General features: G+C 43.5%; 1 protein-coding gene across 1 annotated transcript in view; it reads left to right on the top strand.

Annotated features, from left to right (window-relative positions):
* Positions 1-10,193, top strand: part of RBM42 (RNA binding motif protein 42) — a 101,814-nt gene extending 91,621 nt beyond the window's left edge. The window contains exons 7-10 of the mRNA XM_030212631.1: positions 7,231-7,338; positions 7,976-8,096; positions 8,837-9,031; positions 9,512-10,193. Coding sequence (XP_030068491.1) covers positions 7,231-7,338; positions 7,976-8,096; positions 8,837-9,031; positions 9,512-9,624 — 537 coding nt within the window. The 3' untranslated portion in view covers positions 9,625-10,193. The remainder of the gene's footprint in view (positions 1-7,230; positions 7,339-7,975; positions 8,097-8,836; positions 9,032-9,511) is intronic.
* Positions 10,194-14,983: the final 4,790 nt, after the last annotated feature.

Raw genomic sequence — 14,983 nt, 5'->3', positions numbered from 1 at the left:
TTCTCAAGCTTTTGTTAGCCACAGTTATTGATTAGAGACTTGAATCATACCATGCCAGGTTATTACACCTGATTTAATAGTCTAGCCAGAATTAATTAGGGGTGCTTGATAGTGCTGTTTTCAGTATCCTTATGTCTCCTTTTCTCTCCTGTCTATTGCAAGTCTTTTGTATCTTTTATCCCTTGTGTCTTTTGTTTTGTCTTCCCTTCTTTCCCTGATTTTGGCTTTTTGTATAATTATAAACTGCTTTGATTTATAACTTTATTAAACTAAACTCATTAGAAACTTGTATAAGTGTGTTTTAGAAATGTGCTCTTCAGCTATGTACCCCAGAGGTAGCTTCATGCATCAACTGAAGGTGGGAAGCCAAGATCACAAAACCAGAGAACTCAGATTTACAACAAAGGTTTTCATCCAACAGACTAACAATAGCCAAACTGGGTCAGACCAGTGGTCCATCTAGCTCTCAACAGTGACCAATCCAGGTCACAATTACCTGGCGGGATCCCAAAGAATAGCAAAATTCCATGTTACCAATCCTAGGAATAAGTAGTAGCTTTCCTCATGTCTACTACCTTAAAGTCCTTAAAGTGCTCTTAAGGTCAACCTAAGGAAATCCACTATTTATCCCTGAGGTTGGTAGCATGGAATCTTGCTGTTCTTTGGTTTCCTGCCATGTACTTGTGACCTGGATTGGCCACTGTTGAAAGCAGGATACTGGGCTAGATGGACCATTCTTAATGTAAAATAACAATATTCCTTAGCATCCCTCCGGACCGGCCCAGGATTGGACTGATGGGTTGTGCACGTCAAGCAGGTGGAGACTGAGAAAAAAACTTTGACTCTAGGTAGCCAATAAGAGCCCTGGTCATGTGTCCCTAGCCTCAGTATTTTCTCAGTCTCCCAGCAGGTAGGAAGTGAGCCCATTAGTCTCTCTTTCTAAATTTCTAGTTTTTTATTATTATATCTTTCTCTGTGCCACAGGAATTCTTTGAGGCTGGTTAGGTTTGGTCAGCTTATTAGCTAAGCCTCAGGGGTGTATACTCGGGTGCCCCGGGTCACTCCCCCTCTTCCTCCCCATCTCCCTTCTATTCTAGTAATCTCTAAGGGAAGGGTTCCTCTTTTGGTTAGCAAAGAGGTCTTACCTTTGGGAGAGGCAGCCAGATTAAACTATATAAGCTCTGTTTCCCCATTGTTTTAACGAGCAGGCAGCTCTGTTTACGTTTTGGGGTGTCTGTATTGTGTGTCTGTTTAAAAAAAAAAAAGAACGAACCAAAGAGCACAAGTTTTGTTTTGTTATTGTGCTTATCTTTCGTTTCGCTGGGTCATTATTACTAGCGCTGGAGAGCGGAGTCTGGTGTTTTTCAAACATTTAAAGAATAAAGTGGAGTCTGGTGTTTTTCAAACATTTAAAGAATAAAGGTGTTTAGGCGCGAACCGCGTACGCGCGCGTCTCCGCCATGTCTGAAAAACTTAAACGATGCGCTGTTTGCCAGCGTCGAGGGGTTTCTTCTACCGGTGCATGTAAATATTGTACCGCGCCAGGAGCAGCGTCCTCGTCTGTTTTGCCTACGACGTCGGCCTCTCTGTTGTCGGTCTCGGGTCCCTCGCCGTCGCGGTCCTCGTCTGCAGCTCCTGAGGAGTCAGGCGCGCCTCCGGAGGCCGCCCCGGCGAATTTGGCGCGAACAGCGGCCATTTTGATTCCTACTCCGTCTTCTCCTTCGCGTATTCAGCAGCCTATGGCCCTAAGTCTATCAGATGCTGATACTTTGAATTCGGGAGCTCTGGTGCAATCTGGGGCCGCTCAGGCAGGGGGTTTTCCTCCTGAGTTTGTGCTCCAGATGTACCAGGCGTTTTTGATGCAGGAGCTGGGACAGCAGATGCTGTCAGACCTACACCTCCACCTCCTAAAAAAGTTAGGGAAGATGTTTTCCACGGGGATTTTTGGTCCGATCGCGATCAGGAGATGCCCTATCTGGAAGAGGAGGAGGATTTTGAAGACAATGCCTGTACTGATCCTGATTTTTCTCTCACAGATCCGGAGGCTGCAGCTTTTGCCCAGGGGGATGATCCTTCCGTGGCTAGGATTTTTCACAAAGATGACTTGCAGGAGCTCATTTCTATGGTCTCCTCTACTTTGAATTTTGAAGATCTTACGCCTCAAACCCGTAAGGTAGACTTCTTGATTAAGGGGTCTAGATCCGCGCCCAAAACTTTTCCCATGCATCAGGACATTTGGGATGTTATTAAAGCGCAATGGGAGGTTCCAGATGCAGCTTTTCGTCCGACTAGATCTATGTCTCGTCTCTATCAGATTCCAGAAACGGATAAAGCTATGCTTAAGGTGCCGGTCGTGGATGCAGTGGTGTCGGCGGTTACTAAGCGGAATACGGTTCCCGTGGATGGAGGCACGGCTCTTTGGGATGTTCCAGAAAGAAGACTAGATTCTCTGCTCAGGAATAGTTTTGATGTTTCTTCCTTGGCAGTGCAGGCTGCCATTTGTGGTTCCTTGGTGGCTAGAGCTTGCTTTAGGTGGGCAGAGAGAGTCCTAGACAGGACTTCGGATGATCTTCATACCATCGATGTTGACGTGGCTAGAATTGAGACGGGGGCGGCTTTTCTGGCTGATGCCCTCTATGATTTGCTGCGAGCATCTTCTAAGTCTTTGGCTTTGGGGGTCGCTGCTCGCAGATCTCTGTGGTAGAAAGGTTGGTCGGCGGATGTGGCCTCCAAGTCAAAGTTGAGCAAGTTTCCTTTTAAAGGTTCTTTCTTGTTTGGAGAAGAATTGGATAAGTTGGTTAATTCCTTGGGAGATGCTAAGGTTCCTCGCCTACCGCAAGATAGGCCTCGTCTGTCCACTCGGGGTTCTTTGTTTGGTAGGAGTTCTGTGAGAGGCTTCCGGAAGTTTCAGGCTGGTCAAGGTTTTCAGCCTCAGAGGTCTAGGTTTGGCAATAGGATTCAGTCCTTTCGGGGTTCTCGCAGAGGAGCAGGTTTCTCCAATCCAGGTTTTCGATCCCAGAGTCGTCCATCCCAATGAAGGTGCGAGGGCCTCTCCTCTGGTCCCTGTCGGAGCTCGTCTTTCTCAGTTCTATCAGAGGTGGGCCCACATTACTTCAGATCAGTGGGTCTTGGAGGTTGTTCGAGATGGTTATGCCTTTGAGTTCGCAAGACCTGTTTCAGACGCCTTTCTGGAGTCTCCCTGCCGCTCTCCTCTCAAGGCGAAGGTGGTTCGGGACACTCTACAGAGGCTGTTAGATCTTCAGGCTATCTCTCCAGTCCCTCCTTCCGAGTACAAGCAAGGCCGGTATTCCATTTATTTTGTAGTTCCAAAGAAGGAAGACGCCTTTCGGCCTATCTTAGATCTCAAAGCTGTCAATCGCGCTCTCAGAGTCACAAGCTTTCGTATGGAGACGCTGCGGTCAGTCATAGTGGCAGTGCGCCAGGACGAGTATTTGACAGCGTTAGATCTCACAGAGGCCTATTTACATATTCCTATTCGTCCAGCTCACCACAAGTTCTTGCGCTTTGCAATTCTAGGACGGCATTACCAGTTTCGAGCACTGCCCTTCGGTCTTGCGACGGCTCCACGCACATTTACCAAAGTCATGGTCGTGGTTGCAGCAGCCCTCAGAAAAGAAGGGATTCTTGTTCATCCATACCTAGACGACTGGTTAATCAGAGCGAAGTCTTATCAGGAGAGTTGTCGAGTCACAGGTTGAGTGATGCAGTTCTTGCAGTCTCCAGGTTGGGTGGTAAATGTAGCCAAGAGTCGTTTAGTTCCTTCTCAGTCTCTGGAGTATTTGGGAGTTGTGTTCGACACAGCACGGGGCCGAGTCTTTCTGCCGCAGGCCAGGATTGTAAAGCTTCAGGCTCAGATACGGGAGTTACTTCAGCACCACCGTCCATGTGCTCGGGATTATCTTCAGGTGCTCGGTTCCATGGTAGCCACTATAGAGGCAGTACCCTGGGCCAGGCTTCATATGAGGCCTCTTCAGTGGTCCCTTCTATCCCGGTGGTCCTCTCAGAGGGATTCACTACTGATGCGACTACCTCTCCGCAACCGAGAACGCAGCTCGCTGTTTTGGTGGCTCTGGATGAAGAATCTGACTGTAGGAATGCCTTTGGAGTCTCCTCGGTGGATACCGTTAACGACAGATGCCAGTCTCTGAGGCTGGGGAGCGCATTGTCTAGGCAAGTGGACACAGGGTCTCTGGTCTCAACTGGAAGCCATTCAATCAATCAACTTTTTGGAGACCAGGGCGATTCAGTTGGCTCTGCAACACCAGTTCTCTTCTGGTAGGCAAAGCGGTGCGGGTCCTTTCGGACAATGCCTCGGCAGTGGCCTATATCAACCGCCAGGGAGGAACGAGATGCCGACTATTGTGTCGGGAGGCGGAGAGTCTCCTTGCCTGGGCGGAAGTTCATCTCACGGCCATTTCAGCATCACACGTAGCAGGAGTAGAGAACGTTCAAGCCGACTTCCTCAGTCTCCACACTCTCGATCCGGGAGAATGGGCTCTCAGCTTTCAGGCGTTTCAGGTTATAGTGGAGCGCTGGGGCACTCCAGTCCTCGATCTTTTTGAGTCTCAACTCAAAGGTCCCTCGGTTCTTCAGTCGACGAAGGGATGCAAGAGCGGCAGGGGTAGACGCTCTCTTGCAGCAGTGGCCCTCTGACCTTCTTTATGCGTTTCCTCCTTGGCCGCTAATAGGTCGTCTTCTGCAGAGGATCGAGGAACACAGAGGACCGGTAATTCTGGTGGTACCGGACTGGCCTCGGCGTCCTTGGTACGCGGATCTGCAACGTCTATCGGTGGCGCCTCCTTTTCGACTCCCAGTGCACAAGGCTCTGCTGGTACAAGGGCCAGTCCCACATCCAGATCCGGCTCGATTTTGTCTTACGGCTTGGCTCTTGAACGAGCCCGTTTAGCTAAGCGGGGTTTTTCACAACCAGTGATTTCCACCATGCTTCTTTCTCGTTGGCGTTCCACCTCTCTGAACTATATTCGCACTTGGAGAATTTTTGAGGCTTGGTGTGTAGAGGCTGACATTCGTCCTTTCGGCGCGTCAATGGCTCAGATGTTAGATTTTCTACAGCGAGGGTTTGATAAAGGGCTGTCTCTTTCTTCTCTTAAGGTGCAAGCGGCAGCTCTTTCCTGTTTCAGAGGTAGGAGGGGTAGGTCTTTCGCTAGTCTGCCCGATGTAGTACGTTTTTTGAAGGGAGTCAGTCTTCTTCGTCCTCCGGTCAGGTCAGTCTTCCCATCTTGGGATCTTAATCTGGTCCTTTCGACTTTGACAAAACCTCCATTTGAGCCATTGCGTGCATGTTCTTTGAAGGATTTGACGCTTAAGACAGTGTTTTTGGTGGCTATTGCGTCTGCTAGGAGAGTCTCGGAGTTGCAAGCTTTCTCATGTAGATCTCCATTTCTGCAATTTTCAAAGGAACGAGTGGTTCTTTGGCCGGTGCCTTCCTTTTTGCCTAAGGTGCTGTCTCGATTTCATCTGTCCCAGTCAGTGTTTCTGCCGGTTCTAGGATCGGCCTCAGGGACGCAGGAACAGAGAGGGTTACATACTCTGGATGTTAAGAAGGTGCTTAAACGGTATCTCGCAGTTACTGAGGATTTTCGTCGCACGGACCGTCTTTTCCTTATGTTGGCCGGTCACCGTAAGGGTTTGTCGGCTTCTAAGCCCACGTTATCTAGGTGAATCAAAGAGATGATAGCGTCAGCCTACCTTTTGGCAGGTAAGGCAGTCCCAGACTCTGTTAAAGCTCATTCAACTAGAGGGCAGGCAGCGTCCTGGGCCGAGTGTTCCTTGGTTCCGCCAGCGGAGATTTGTAAGGCAGCTACGTGGTCTTCTCTCCATTCCTTTTCTAAGCATTACAGGCTTGATGTTCAATGTCGACAAGAGGCGGTCTTTGCGTCGAGAGTAATCTCAGCAGGTTTGCTGGGGTCCCTCCCGTAGGACTACTGCTTTGGTACGTCCCATCAGTCCAATCCTGGGCCGGTCTGGAGGGATGCTAAGGAAGGAGAAATTAGACCTTACCTGCTAATTTGCTTTCCTTTAATCCCTCCGGACCGACCCAGGCCCCTCCCGTGTGCTATATTTCTGTCTAGTTGTCTATGTTCCATGGTTTGCAGAGATGTGTTCAGTTCTTTGTTTGCAGAGCTGTTTTGTTTGCAAGTTAAACAATAAATAAATGAGTAAAAAAAAAACAAAAAAACACATTTTCTATTAAGGCCATACCGCTGCTCTGGTAAGGGTATGTGGTGAGCCATTATAGTTTAGGCCATACCGCTGCTCTGGTAAGGGTATGTGGTGAGCCATTATAGTTTGGCCATACCGATGCCCTGGTTAGGGTACTTGGTGAGCCATTATGATAAGGCCATACCGATTCTCTGGTTAGAGTTTTCGGTGAGCCATTATGACAAGGCCATACCGCTGCTCTGGTGAGAGTTGTCGGTGAGCCTTTGAGCACGTCTTCAACAGTGCTTCCTGGTTGCTTGAATTCCTTGGGGCACAGACTGTTCTTCTTCTTCTTTCTGCTTTGTTATTCAAATACTGAGGCTAGGGTCACATGACCAGGGCTCTTATTGGCTACCTAGAGTCAAAGTTTTTTTCTCAGTCTCCACCTGCTGGTAGACGTGCACAACCCATCAGTCCAATCCTGGGCCGGTCCGGAGGGATTAAAGGAAAGCAAATTAGCAGGTAAGGTCTAATTTCTCCTTTATATGCTATTATAATCAAGTTCTAAGCAGTTCACACTTTCATCAAGGTACCTTGACAACTTCCCAGGAATTACAAAAGTAGAGTTAATCAAAAATCCAATTACTCTAAATTATTTAGCTAAAACAAACTTCTGAAAAAGATAAGTTTTGAGATTCCTTCTATAAAAAAGCGTAGTTATCAGATTGAGTAAAACATATTGAAAATTCTTGCCAAAGTTTAGGGGCTTGATATGCTAACAAAGTTTCATGAATTTTCAATCTTTTACAACAACCTTTAACAGAATGGAAACTAAAAGGAGAATTATTAGTAGATCTATTCCTGGACAGAACTGAAAATTATCCAGTATACCTTTGTTGTAAATCTGAGTTGTCTGTTTGTGTGATAGTGGCTTCCTTCCTTCCTGACTGAGAATGAACGGAAGATGAAGATATTGTGATGGACTAAGGCAGGGCCTGAGGTTGTCAGCCTTCTGTCTGCTGGTTAACTTTCCTATTTTCTTGGAAGGAGGAGGTGTCGGAGTTGCTGTTAGTAACTGAAGAAAAGGAGGTATCGGTCATAGAGGACATGCTGATCGGACCAAGCATGCCTGAGGCAGAGCCTGTGCAGCCTGAGGTAAGACAGAAAAGACAGAGCATGGAGACTAGTTGCTGCAGTTAACTGATGAGAGGCTGCTTTGAGCACAGGTTGGCCAAAAGCAGAAAGTTGTATGGCTGTATACTCTTTAGAAGGGGAAGAAAACATAGAAACATTCAAATATATAGCACCATAAGACATCAAAACGGAAAGATGGGTTGCGCCATGCTGTTCACTGAGAGAAGTTCAACAGACTTAAAGTGGAGGTTACAGAAGCCAGAAAAATTCAAATGCACTTGGATCAGACACATTAGGTGTTTAGTGAGGGAGGGAGGTAACTTGAGTATGATCTGCGGCACCAAGACAGGTACAGATTGTGACTCTTGGACTTGCTTGAGATAGAACCAGGAGTTGAATGGACAGAGCATGCAAACACTGGCAGAAATGGTAGCGCTGACTCAGTTTGAAGTGAAAAGTTGTGCATTGGTATCCTGAGGAAGAGCTTGGCAGAACTTCTGCACCAGTTTCCAGTATGTTTAGCAGGAGATTCTACTTGAAGTGCTCTTAGATATTTGCTTGAGACTGTGTTTTAGAATGTCTACCTGTAGTGGCCCACGCCTGCAGATGATGGGTTCCCTCTTGAGTCCCTCACTTCTTTTCGTATTTGCCCCTGCAGCAAACGATTGAGCCAGTGACAGAGGACAAGAAGAAGACTAAGCAGGAAAAGACAAAACGCTGCATTCGGACAGCAGCTGGCACTAACTGGGAGGATCCGAGCTTGCTGGAGTGGGATTCAGGTCAGCCAGCTGGGCATGTCTCTCCACTGGTCCTGCAGTATGCAACCCATAAGCAGCAGAATGGGTGGGCCACTGGGGCCATGGCCTGACCAATGTTTTGTCCTGTTTGAGAGGTAGTCAATCAAATTTTTTATAAAATAAATAAATTGGAGGAACCAAACAAACCAATGTGCAGCTCTGCACGCAAGCTTTTCTACGTTGCTGTCAGTGTGAGATGTATGTAAAAATTTGATTGACTACCTCACAAACTAAAATCAAAGTAGTTTACAATTAGAAAGATGATCTGCTGCCTCTGGTACAACCAATAGGACAGAACCTTTCCTTTGTTTCATAGCATATAAAGCACTGATCTGCCAATCAGATAGCTCCCTCCACTAGCCTTACTGTGTACTGAGAATATGTTAACATGGTACTCCTAAGAGAAATTAAAATGCTAGTTTGATCTTTACACTACTATATTTTCATTTAAGGTAAAGCCTGTCCAAAATAGGTTACATTTTAACATAAATACAGTTTTATAAAATACAATCTAGTGACAAATTTTACCTGCCCTTGAGTTCCTAATGCCTGTCCTCATTGCTTGAGTTTCCTTTGGCCTGGGTTTCTTCTTGGAGGGGAGGTGCACTACATGGCTGTTGGGGTAGAGTCATTAAGACCTTTTCTCGGTGATGTTTGTTCTTTTCATGTGTTTATCTTTCATTGTTTGTATGTTGGCTTTGTCCTTCTTTTTCACTCATTAGATGATTTTCGAATCTTCTGCGGAGACCTCGGGAACGAGGTGAATGATGATATCCTGGCTCGGGCCTTTAGCCGCTATCCATCCTTCCTGAAGGCCAAGGTCATCCGGGATAAGCGCACAGGCAAGACCAAGGGCTATGGCTTTGTCAGCTTCAAGGACCCCAACGACTATGTACGGGCTATGCGGGAGATGAATGGTGAGCATGGTACAGAGACTGGCATATGAGCTCTTTGCACCTCCTAGTAAGCTGAGGCACAGTAGGATAAGGATGCTTTCTCACACTGTTGCTAATTGATATCAGGAAGGCTTGAACTGGTGATGTGTTAAGGTTCTTTGAACTGTTCTGATACTGTATTGGGGCGTGCACTGGGTATATTTTAAGAGCCCAGTTGCGTAGTAGTTTGTTTTTACTATGAATTACATCAGAAACCCTAAGCTGTACCTCTGTGGCTGAAAAGCACAGGTGTATCTAGAAGAGCTGAAAATGTATGCTAGAGCAGTTCAGTCTGCCACACAGGGGAGTCTTAAAATGATTCATGCTGCTCAGGTCTCTTACATGATTGAGTGAGTAGGCAGCATCATATTTGGAGGCAAGTGTGGGAGTGGAGGGGAGGGAATGCAGCCTATTATCTACCCCCTACTAAGGCATTTTTTCCTTCTTTGTTTTATTTTCCAGGGAAGTACGTGGGTAGTCGACCCATCAAGCTGAGGAAGAGCATGTGGAAAGATCGTAACATTGATGTGGTGCGTAAGAAACAGAGGGAAAAGAAGAAGCTGGGGCTTCGATAATGGTCTGTGTTGTCAGCTGTGCACATTGGAGGAAATGGAGCATGAAGGGGCTCAGTACGGAAGGAATGCATAGAGGGACCCTGGTTTGGTCTTGCAGATGTAAGCCCTGAGGAGCTGATGAGGCATTCTTGGATTTTCATAACCCCTGTGTGTTACCTTTTCATATTGAGAAACTCCTGGAATAATTTGCAATCTGTGTTTCCTGTAACTTGGAGACTGAATACCAAAATCTGTTGTAAAGTGCTCCTTCACATAGGGGAGCTGAAGGTCTGAAACCTCTGTTAGCTCTTTATTGTAAATAAATAGGATTTTTTTTTAAAAATATAGTGTTATGTTAAAATGGTCTTATCTTGCCAGTTCTCTCAGTTGAGATTCGAGGGGAGTTAAACTGTTGTAAATTAAATACTGATTACAGAACATCAGAAATTACAAAGAAAAAAGTACAATTAATAAAACGTCAAATCTAATTTAAGTTAGTATACAAATGTTTTCAGTGCTTTACGAAAGGAATAATAACTTCTCACTAAATGTAACCGAACACCTAGAAATAAAAAGGGATAAGAAGATAAGGCTTTGAATCTCACATTCTTGATCAAAGGAAATGCTGAAAACAAATAGTTACAGCGCCCAGAAGTTGTTTTCCTATTTAACAAATTTACCAGTTGATGTCCACCTTCTGGATAAGTGCTGAGTTACTTTTCATATCCTGAGAGCACTCTAGAGTGACAGAGATCATGGCACTAGCTGTGAGGTTGTGAGCAGCTGCTTCAAGTCTTGCCACAGTAGCTCCAGGTGCTCTCCTTTCTTCCCCCAACACATGATAGATCTGAGCTTGTTTTGCCTCTTTCACAAGTCCTACAGGTGGATTTTCAGCAGAGTGCCCATAAGGTTGTGACAGTGCCTTCTACATGTGCTGGCACTTATCTGCAGTCTGCCTGCATTGCTAGAAGTCACATACACAAAGTTCGGGAATCCAGCTTTAGTAGCGAAGGAAAATATTTCTGAGCATTTACATTGTGTTCCAAATTGAGCTTTAATTTTCTAAATTAAAATTATAGGGACAGTTCTATAACAGGGCACCTCAATGCTACATGGGGAATGCTTTTTCTGTAACAGTATCTGGCTGCCTCGATTCTGTTATAGAATAATAACACCGCAATGATGCACCTACATTTAGGCATAATTTTTTTATGCCAGATCAATGGCAGGCGTAATTGGCCACGAAAGTACACCATGCATTGCACATAACTTACAGTAATCTATAAGTTGTGCATATAAGGAGGAGACACTCGTGCTCTGTCCTCATCATATACACTTCCTCTTGCAGTTATATGCCTTAACAATTATGTTCGATCTTATAGAATAGTGCATAGTGCACTTACAAATGTAAGTGCTGCTTTTATGTGCACTTACGTTTGCAAGGCGCCATAACTGCACTTACCCAGTTACGGAATTGCCTTTCATTCCTGTAACTCCTTGCAGCATTTACTGTGATTTATCTGTGTGACTTTCTATTCCACACATCTCCTTAGAGCCTGTTCTGTCTGATTAGCTGATGCTCAGAGCTTCTGTGCTGTAGCGAAGAGTGCCTGGGAATAGTGCAGGAACAGCGCAGAAAAATAGCCCAGCAATGCTGAACACTAATTGCTTGCAAATAATATGCATACTGTGAGACCAAAAGCAAGGGGGAGGAACGTTCCTGGCGCATGCACACAAGAATTTTGCAGTAACCACGGCTCTAGTGCGCATGCGGCAGGCAGATCTGGAAGTGAAGCTTACATTGGTGCCAATCCTCTGTGCCTGTAAATATAAGCCTTTCAAATTCTTTTTCACCAAAGGCTTATATTTAAGTGCAGAAAATAGGCACCAACGTGTGCTTTCATTTCGACTTGCACATGTGTGTTTCTTACTCCCAGTGCTTTGAGGCTTCCAGGGGCTTCCTTCTGTTTTCAAATTCAATTAAAACAGGCAGGGGGGGTGCTAGAGGATGCCTGACAAGATGGCAGCATAAGCACAGTGCTCTCCCTCACATAAGAAGAAAATCTTCTGTAATCCTGGTTTTATAAATTTAAAATCTACATAAACACTTATCTGGATTTATCAGAATGCCGTCACCTAAAGCATTGTCTCAGGATCCAAGCTCAACACCTCTCCCAGGCTCAAAAAGACTGAAAAATGATCTCCTGAGCCCTGAAAAGATGGCGCCTGCAAAAGCTTCCTCTCATTCAGGAGATGCAGTTATGGAAGAATTAAGACATCTTGGAGAACTAACCATGCGTCACTTTGAAAAAACATGCAAACTGAGTACGGAACTTGCCTCTCTTATCGCTTCTATAAATGATTTCAATTTGCGTTTAGAAACAACTGAATCTAACCTAAAACAGACAGCTGCAAACTTTGAAGAACATCGCAAGGCAGTGGACACAAGGTTATCCCACCTAGAAACTTCGATAGAGGATCTTTCCAACAGAAACAGTCGAAACAACATACGCATTCTGGGTCTAAAGGAAGGAGACGAAGACAACAACACCACCATACAATTTCTGGAAAATTGACCCCCTACTGTATTCAAAATTCAATTTGAGAAGCCATTTGAGATCGAACAAGCTCATCGTACTCCTGGAAAATTAAAACCTGAGGTGAAAACACCCCGCCCAATAGTGGCGAAAATTCTTCAATTTACACAGACTCTCCAAATACTTACTGCTGCCTGCCATACTCCACTTTTGTTCAACGGTTGGAAAATTCTTATTGTTGCTGATTTATCAAAAACATCTGCTTTTTAAAAGAAGCAATTCCTATCTATGCGCACACGGCTGAAAGAAGTCGGAGCCAAATATGGAATCCATTATCCAGCAAAAATGATCGTCACTTTAAACAACCAAACACGCAGCTTCCAAAACCCTACAGACCTTTAGCACTTCATAGATCAGCACTCGAACAATGGTATGGTTTGATAATATGTTACAGCAATGCATATAATATGTTAAAACAATTCAAACATGTTTCTGTTGCACTTAAGAATGTAATTTGTTTATTATGTATGATCTCATGTAATTGTTAACAATTATAATACGTTAGCAATAAGTTTCACATAATCAAACCAGGTTCTCTCTATTCTCTTTTTTTTATCAAAAGGGAATGAGCCTTTGCTTGGGCAGTCTGTCTATATTCTCTCCCCCTAACACTCTCCTTTCCTAGGCTGAGCTGTTTTTTTTTTTGCTCTTCTTACCATTTCACTCTCCTCTTATTCTCTCCTTTATGCATATATCTTCTACCTCTAGGTGGCTTCTTTCAGATTTTTTTTATTCTGTTCCTGATATTATATCCATTGTGGTTGTTATGGTTAAAAATATCTTTCCCTTGTCATGCATATGAATAAAATAGGTATAGTGTCATGGAATGTGCATGGTATGAGACACCCAATAAAAAGAAAAGAAATATTTTTGGCACTTAAAAAACAACAAGCAAAGATTATCTTTTTGCAAGAAACTCACCTTTCCAGCCTGCAACAGTATATTAGCTCTGCAGGATGGATAGGTCACTCATTTGACTCTCCTGCTTCAGAAAAACATAGTGGTGTCTCTATCCTTTTTCATAAAGACATTACCTTTCAAGTTATTGATAAATTCATTGATACAGAGGGAAGATGGATAATACTAAAAATTCATATACATAACATGAATGTTATCTTAGTAAACTTATATGGTCCAAATAGAGACAATTCTGAGTTCTTCACTAACTTATTCCAAAATATTGCTGAATGTGGACATGATCCAATCATAATAGGTGATTTAAACCTTCCCTTTGACCCCTGGTTAGACAATCAAAATCTCCATATCATCCTACCAAGTCACATTCCATGTTACTTTCTTATATTAAACAATATCACCTTTTAGACCCCTGGCGTCTCCATAATCCTGATAACAGAGAATTCATCTTTTTCTCAAACTCTCATCAAACTTTTACCAGAATTGATTTTTTTCCTAATATCTAATTCCCTCCTGCATTCTGTACTTGCAACCAAGATAGGCATAATTTCCATTTCAGACCGTGCTCCTATTTCAATACAACTTCAATTTATTTCACAGTACTCCAGTAAAAACCCATTATGGACTAATAACCCAACAGATACTAATCCAATTATTAACTGGGAAGCTTTTAAAGCTTCTTTACAAGGAGAAATGATCTCCTTATCTGCCTACTGAAACAAAACAAAAAATAAGCACCTAGATTTAGAAATCAAACTAAAAAAATTTGGAACAAAAATATATAATAGATCCAAACTCAAACATCCTTAAAGATATCTTTCAAAATAGATATGAATAGAACAAATTATGGGCACAAAAAGCTGGTCATGAAATATTTATTCATAAAAGAACCCAATATGCAGAAATGAACAAAAGCAGTCACCTGTTAGAAAATTATTTAAAAAGAAAAAGAACAAAAACACAAATTCCTTTAATATATGACATCAACAAAAAAGCCATAACCAACACAAAAAACATCCTCAATACTTTTCACTCGTTTTACACCTCCCTCTACTCTTCAGAATCACATAATAACCTGCCAGGTCTAAAAAAAATTTTGGACTCTCTAAATAAACCCGCATTCTAATTAGCTGAATAAAGCACCTTAAAATCCCCATTAAAGACACAAGAAATCTATGATGCCATAAAACAACTCAATTTGGGCAAAGCACCAGGCCCTGATGGACTGCCATGTGAATTTTTCAGAATCTTTCAAAAAGAATTAATTGATCCCTTAAAAATATTCTTTGAAGAACTGGACAACAATAATACAACTCTTAACAAATTTAATGGTGCTATCATCACTGTCTTACCCAAACCAAATAAAGATATTACACAAGTTGCTAATTTCAGACCCATTTCATTACTTAATCTGGACCATAAAATCTATGCAAAAATTTTAACCAATAGATTAACTAAACAATAATCTCGAAAATCATCCACCCTAATCAAGTTGGATTTATGCCTAATAGACTCGTATCAGACAATGCTTGTCTTTTTCACCGTACTTCAAACCATGCTAAATCATGTTCTGACCCTATTATAGCCTTGTCAATCGATGCAGAAAAAGCATTCGACAGGGTTGAATGGTGGTATCTATTTCAAGTACTTTATTGGTTTGGGATCCCCACAGAATATATCAACAAAATTAAAGTATTATATAACTCTCCATCAGCCCGTATTCTAGCAAATAATTCTCTCTCTGATCCTCTAATCCTTCACAGAGGGAACTCATCAAGGATGCCCACTATCTCCCCTACTTCTCAATATAGAACTGGAACCGATACCAATTACTATTTGCTCTTCCCCACTCATATCTGGGATAAACA

This window comes from Microcaecilia unicolor, chromosome 8, assembly GCF_901765095.1.
Source record: "Microcaecilia unicolor chromosome 8, aMicUni1.1, whole genome shotgun sequence".
Taxonomy (NCBI): Eukaryota; Metazoa; Chordata; class Amphibia; order Gymnophiona; family Siphonopidae; genus Microcaecilia; species Microcaecilia unicolor.
Note: the sequence above shows the minus strand (reverse complement) of the source record. Positions and strands in the feature narration are given on the sequence as shown.